The sequence below is a fragment of the Rhinatrema bivittatum genome, chromosome 12 (genome assembly GCF_901001135.1).
Source record: "Rhinatrema bivittatum chromosome 12, aRhiBiv1.1, whole genome shotgun sequence".
Classification (NCBI taxonomy): domain Eukaryota; kingdom Metazoa; phylum Chordata; class Amphibia; order Gymnophiona; family Rhinatrematidae; genus Rhinatrema; species Rhinatrema bivittatum.
Window position 1 is genome coordinate 56,948,876 of NC_042626.1, and position 5,985 is coordinate 56,954,860.

The following is a 5,985-nucleotide window of genomic DNA, read 5'->3' on the forward strand; positions in this document are numbered from 1 at the left end:
TTAAGCTACTAACAAACTTCAGCGAGTGGATTTGAATTCGAATATTGACCTCGAAAGAGCTTTCGGCCAATAAGATCCGCGCCCCTAAATTAAAATAAGAAGCCAACAGCCCCTCGAACAGTCCAAAGCCTGCCTTGAGCTCTCTGTATAAAACAAAAATTAGCAAGTTTCGCCCTCCCCATTCGCTTTTCTTTGGAAGACGCCAGCGATTAACCCCTTCGTTTGATACCTACTTGTTAATGCGCTTCAACTTTGGGTCGCCACAAAGAAGCTAGGGTTGGGTTGGGTTGTTTTTTTTTTAATTTCCCCTACTTTGGAAGCAGCAGAGTGAGGCAACCTTCTTAAAAAAAAAAAAAGAAACTCACCAACCCCCAACCCTGGAAGGAAAGACAAAAAACAATAAGTAAATAAAGAGCTCTCAAACACGGCTCGCAGCAATTTGTGAAAGAATGTTCTCACTTTGAGGTGACGCCGAAGAAAAGAGGGTCATAATGGAATCCTTTGTTAGGGAGAAAAGGCTAATTAAGCGATTGCCAGCAACCTAGCTATTAAAGGCACACACACACTAAAAAAAAAGCTTTCGAGGATCCCTTTGCGCTAAGTTTAGAAGAGGCTCAAAATGAACTCTATGCAAAAGTTATTGGAGATAACCTTTTTCTCTCAATGCCATTAGGATCCTATATTGGGGTTGCTTTCTACCTGGAATAGAAATATTTCGTTTCCATTAGATGGGGGGGGGGGGGGCGGTAAGCATTTATACAAAGTTTCCCTTCAAGGCAAGCTGGGAAGGGCCTGTGCAATGCAATTGTATTTCTTTTCCACATGGAGGAAACTATTTAAGGAAGTCCCGTCTGGTGGTAATTCTACACTAAGGAGGAAATATCTGGGGGATGGGGAAAGGGCGGCATTCAGAAAAGAAGTATGCGAGAGCTCAAACTTGTTACAAAAAAAAAAAAAAGTTCACCAAATCGGGGCCCCTAAGCAGACGTCTCACTTTTTTTTTAACCTAATATCAAAACTACTAGCAAATAGCCGACAAATTGCATGCATGCATGCAAAAACTTTTTTTTTTTTTTAAAGTGCACGAAATTGCATTCCAAATGTTGGCAAATCAGAAATCTACAAATTAAAACAAAAATCCTATACTAATTAAGAAAAGACTTTCTTTAGAAAGGCAGAAAAAGAGGGGCGAAAACTTTTTTTGGCATCTGGTTTCTGATCTTATTATGTTGTGGTTGACCAATCGTGCCCTCGGGGCTGGTCCCCGGGTTTGAATCCGATTGGTCGAGTGGAAATTTGGGGGCTGAGGCTTTAGACGGCAGAAGCTGTTTCAAGGCGTCCCGGGGCCGAGGCACCGCTGCTGGCGGAGTCTCGGGAAAAGGGAAGGGGGGCCACCTTGAAACCGACTTTTTTTTTGGGGGGGGGGAAGCTGGATACCGGGGAGGAGTCGGTGAAGCTGCAAAAGCGGCACAAAGAAGCGTGGAGTCCGACTCGGGGAAGCGGCGCGGCGAGTCCGATTTGCCATCTCGGCTCCCAGCAAAAAAACAAAAAAAACTTTTCTCGCACCTCTTGTCTCCCCGGAGCGCTCGCGCGGCGGCTTTCTGGCTCCGATCCTCCAGCCATGCCTTCCCCGGGCTTCCTGCACCGCCTGGCCGCTCTGCTGTGCCTGCACCTCTTCGGGGTTTGCCGGGGCCAGTTCCACGGGGAGAAGGGCATCTCCATCCCGGACCACGGCTTCTGCCAGCCCATCTCTATCCCCCTGTGCACGGACATCGCCTACAACCAAACCATCATGCCCAATCTGCTGGGCCACACCAACCAGGAGGACGCCGGGCTGGAGGTGCACCAGTTCTACCCGCTGGTGAAGGTGCAGTGCTCCCTGGAGCTGAAGTTCTTCCTCTGCTCCATGTATGCCCCGGTGTGCACGGTGCTGGAGCAGGCCATCCCCCCCTGCCGCTCCATCTGCGAGCGGGCCCGGCAGGGCTGCGAGGCGCTCATGAACAAGTTCGGCTTCCAGTGGCCCGAGAGGCTGCGCTGCGAGAACTTCCCCCGGCACGGGGCCGAGCAGATCTGCGTGGGCCAGAACCACTCGGAAGACGGGGCCCCGGCCTTGCTGACCACCGCCACGCCGCTCTACGGGGCAGGCACCCTCGGGCCCCCCAAGTACGCCACCTCCGATCACCCTTTCCACTGCCCCAGGGTGCTCAAGGTGCCCGCCTACCTGAACTACCGGTTCCTGGGGGAGAAGGACTGCGCGGCCCCCTGTGAGCCCGCCAAGGGCGACGGCTACATGTTCTTCAGCCAGGAGGAGATCCGGTTTGCCCGCATCTGGATCCTCATCTGGTCCGTCCTGTGCTGCGCGTCCACCTTCTTCACGGTCACCACTTACCTGGTGGACATGCAGAGGTTCCGCTACCCCGAGAGGCCCATCATCTTCCTGTCCGGCTGCTACACCATGGTGTCCGTGGCGTACATCGCCGGCTTCATCCTGGAGGACAAGGTGGTGTGCAACGACCGCTTCTCGGACGACGGCTACAAGACGGTGGTGCAGGGCACCAAGAAGGAAGGCTGCACCATCCTCTTCATGATGCTCTACTTCTTCAGCATGGCCAGCTCCATCTGGTGGGTCATCCTCTCCCTGACTTGGTTCCTGGCGGCCGGCATGAAGTGGGGCCACGAGGCCATCGAGGCCAACTCGCAGTACTTCCACCTGGCGGCCTGGGCGGTGCCGGCCGTGAAGACCATCACCATCCTGGCCATGGGGCAGATCGACGGCGACCTGCTCAGCGGGGTGTGCTTCGTGGGCCTCAACAACATCCACCCGCTGCGGGGCTTCGTGCTGGCCCCCCTCTTCGTCTACCTCTTCATCGGCACCTCCTTCCTGCTGGCCGGCTTCGTCTCGCTCTTCCGCATCCGCACCATCATGAAGCACGACGGCACCAAGACGGAGAAGCTGGAGCGGCTGATGGTGCGCATCGGCGTCTTCAGCGTCCTCTACACCGTGCCGGCCACCATCGTCATCGCCTGCTACTTCTACGAGCAGGCCTTCCGCGAGCACTGGGAGCGGAGCTGGATCAGCCAGCACTGCAAGAGCCTGGCCATCCCCTGCCCGCTGCAGTACGCGCCGCGCATGACGCCCGACTTCACCGTCTACATGATCAAGTACCTCATGACCCTGATCGTGGGCATCACCTCCGGCTTCTGGATCTGGTCGGGCAAGACCCTGCACTCCTGGCGGAAGTTCTACACCCGGCTAACTAACAGCAAACACGGGGAGACCACGGTGTGAGAGGGACCCGCCGCCTTTTCTTTTTTTTTTTTTACATATATAAATATATATTATATATAAATCTAAACTATTTTTGTTTTAGGTTTTTATTAACTTCTAAAAGTGTAATTAGACATTGTACATAGCATTTGTAAATTGATTTATATATTTCTATTTAAAGAAGCAATCCAGAGGAGTTGGAAAAGGGGACTTATTTTTGTGTTGCCTTTTCTCCTCGGCCCCCCTTTTCCCTTTTGGTTTTCGTGATTTTTTTTTTCTTCAGTGAATTGGCGAAACGGTCCCTATAAATGGAGCCATAGAGACTAAAAGTTGTTTACGTTGGCCGGCTTGGGACTGTGTAGTTCAACTCCTATAAATGCAAGAACTGTAATCGTTTTCCCCTGATTACGGAAGCTGTTCTGTATTTACCGGCAGGCTTGGAAAGAGATATATATATATTTTCTTTTTTTTTTTAATCTCTCTTGGAAATATACCTCGAGTCCCAGGAGTAGGCTCAGACAGGTTGAATCCTCAACTTCTCAATCTTAGCAGAGTAATTTTTTTTTTTTGTAAAGGATCGGTATGATTTTTATTTTTAAGAACTTCTAGTTCGACAAGGAGCCCTTCTGAACAGGCACATGGATTTTAATCTTTTTCTTTTATTGCATGTTTTTAAAAATAAAAGCAACAAACCCAGATCGGAATAGTATGCATATCTTTTTTAGACACTTTTTTTTTTCTTTTTTCTTGGCCAAGGCTGCACTTTTGTTACACATTTGACTCTTCCAAGTTTCTAATTCTGATTACTATGTATAAAACTTCTCTTTTCCTGCAGCAATGTGTTTTTGTTTTTTTGGGGTTTTTTTCAGATGTGATCAGCAAGTAGTTTGCAAATAACAATCTCTGGATATTTTCTGATCTTCTTAAGTCACAAACTTAAAACTTGGAGGCGAAATAACTAAACCCATTTAGTACAGAGAAGGGCAACGATTTTTACAGTGAGCTTGGGAGTGTGGGTCTGTGAGTTGGGAAATACGAATAAAGGTACTTTTCATTACTGAAGGGTTTGTGGCAAAAAAGTGGGATTTTTTTTTTTAACTGTGCATTTGGAAGGTTATTCTGATATCTTTGGGTTTTTCAGTTGCTTTCTATGCGACCCAAACTCTTCAGTATTTGAAATTCAATTGAATGTTTCTATAATGTTGGTTTTTTTTTCTTGAAATAAAATTGAAGCTTTTTTTTTTTTTAATACAAGCTGTGAAATATTCTTACTTTTTCAACTTCTGTGTTTAAACTACACTTGGTTTTCAGGAATTTGTAGATGTACCATTGCAAACGTTTTGTACTGAGATTTTGAAGACACTGATGACTTAAGTAAATGTAATTTTTAGTCTCGAATAGGTGAAAACAACTTTAAAGTTAATCCTTTTTTTGTGTGGGGGTAGGCGTATAAAGGGTTTTATTTTTCCTGTGGCAATATCAAAAATTATTTAGTGATAAACTTTTTAAGAAAAAATGTAGTTCTCATTAAATATCTGGTTTATAGGGGCCTGTGTTTTTGCTTTACAGATCCAATAGTGATATTTGGGTCTATAAAGGGTTAATATTGCCCCCTTTTGTGAGCCAGGAAGCTTTCATCTCTTACTGGTACTCCCCACCCCACCTTTTACAGCTGGAAGGAGGAAAACAGGATAGAAGCTGAAGTATCACTGCATAGAAAGAGTTAAACTGAAAATTACATATTTTAGCTAACCCTCTCCCCCCCCCCGAATAAGAGAGCAATCTGAAATTAAATCTTGTGCTGTTTTGTTTGTTTTTTTTAACTTGCCTTTCTCAATCAACCCCTAATGAGGTCCCAAGGCTGCATCTGGTTTGGGCAAAATAAACAAAGGAAATACATTATTTCTTTAATTCCCACAATTAAGCATCTTGGGGAGGGGGGCAGCTGCTCCATCTACTGTACACCGGCTTTAATCACTGGGCCTGGATGTGAGGGCTGCAGCAGGCCTCTCCATGAGGATGGCGGAGCCCTTACGCTCCTTAACTTTTTAATTAGAAGCTTCGGCAAGGAAGCGGAACACCACAGACTGCAGAATAAAAACCTAGAAGTTGGTGCCTACTTTTCAGTGGCGATGGATTCCCCTGCCTAAAATTGTTTTTTAGTTTTCGTTTTTTTGTATGGGGGGGGGGGCATGAATCCAGGCCCCATGACATGTAGAGTTTTTCAAGGTTTGTGCGTGGGGGTGATTTTTTTTTTTGTCTGGATATTGCTGCACAGAAGTGCAAGTAGCCTTCATGGGCTAAGCATTTTCTGTTTCTCTTTTTTTTTTTTTTTAATTATTTATGGATGGCTTTTAATTGAGGAAAGTTAATTTACTTACTAGCAGTACTGTCTTGTGATCTCTGTATGCACACAGGCTGGCTGTAGCCCCCAGCCCCATCCCGCTCCTGTTGTCACATCTATAAGCCCTGCAGCTCTCTGCCAGTGTAAACAAGCCAGGCATGGCACATTTCACAAAAGCCCACTTTTTAAAACATGGAAAGCACTTTTTGGCTTTTAACTTTTATTAGATTTTGGAGTCTGAAGGGTAGTCCGTTTAAAGAGGCAAGCGAGAGGCACCGCAGTCGCTCCCCCTTCTAAAGAGAGGGGCCGGTTAGAGAGTTAATGCAACTTTTAATGGTTTTTAGCTTTAAAAAGAGGGTAAAATGTTATGAAA

General features: G+C 46.8%; 1 protein-coding gene across 1 annotated transcript; it reads left to right on the plus strand.

The window, feature by feature from the left end:
• Positions 1 to 1,390: 1,390 nt before the first annotated feature.
• FZD2 (frizzled class receptor 2) lies at positions 1,391 to 4,816 on the plus strand. Its single transcript, XM_029573740.1, has one exon. It carries the CDS (start codon positions 1,622 to 1,624, stop codon positions 3,287 to 3,289), a length of 1,668 nt encoding a protein of 555 aa, XP_029429600.1. The 5' UTR covers positions 1,391 to 1,621; the 3' UTR covers positions 3,290 to 4,816.
• Positions 4,817 to 5,985: the final 1,169 nt, after the last annotated feature.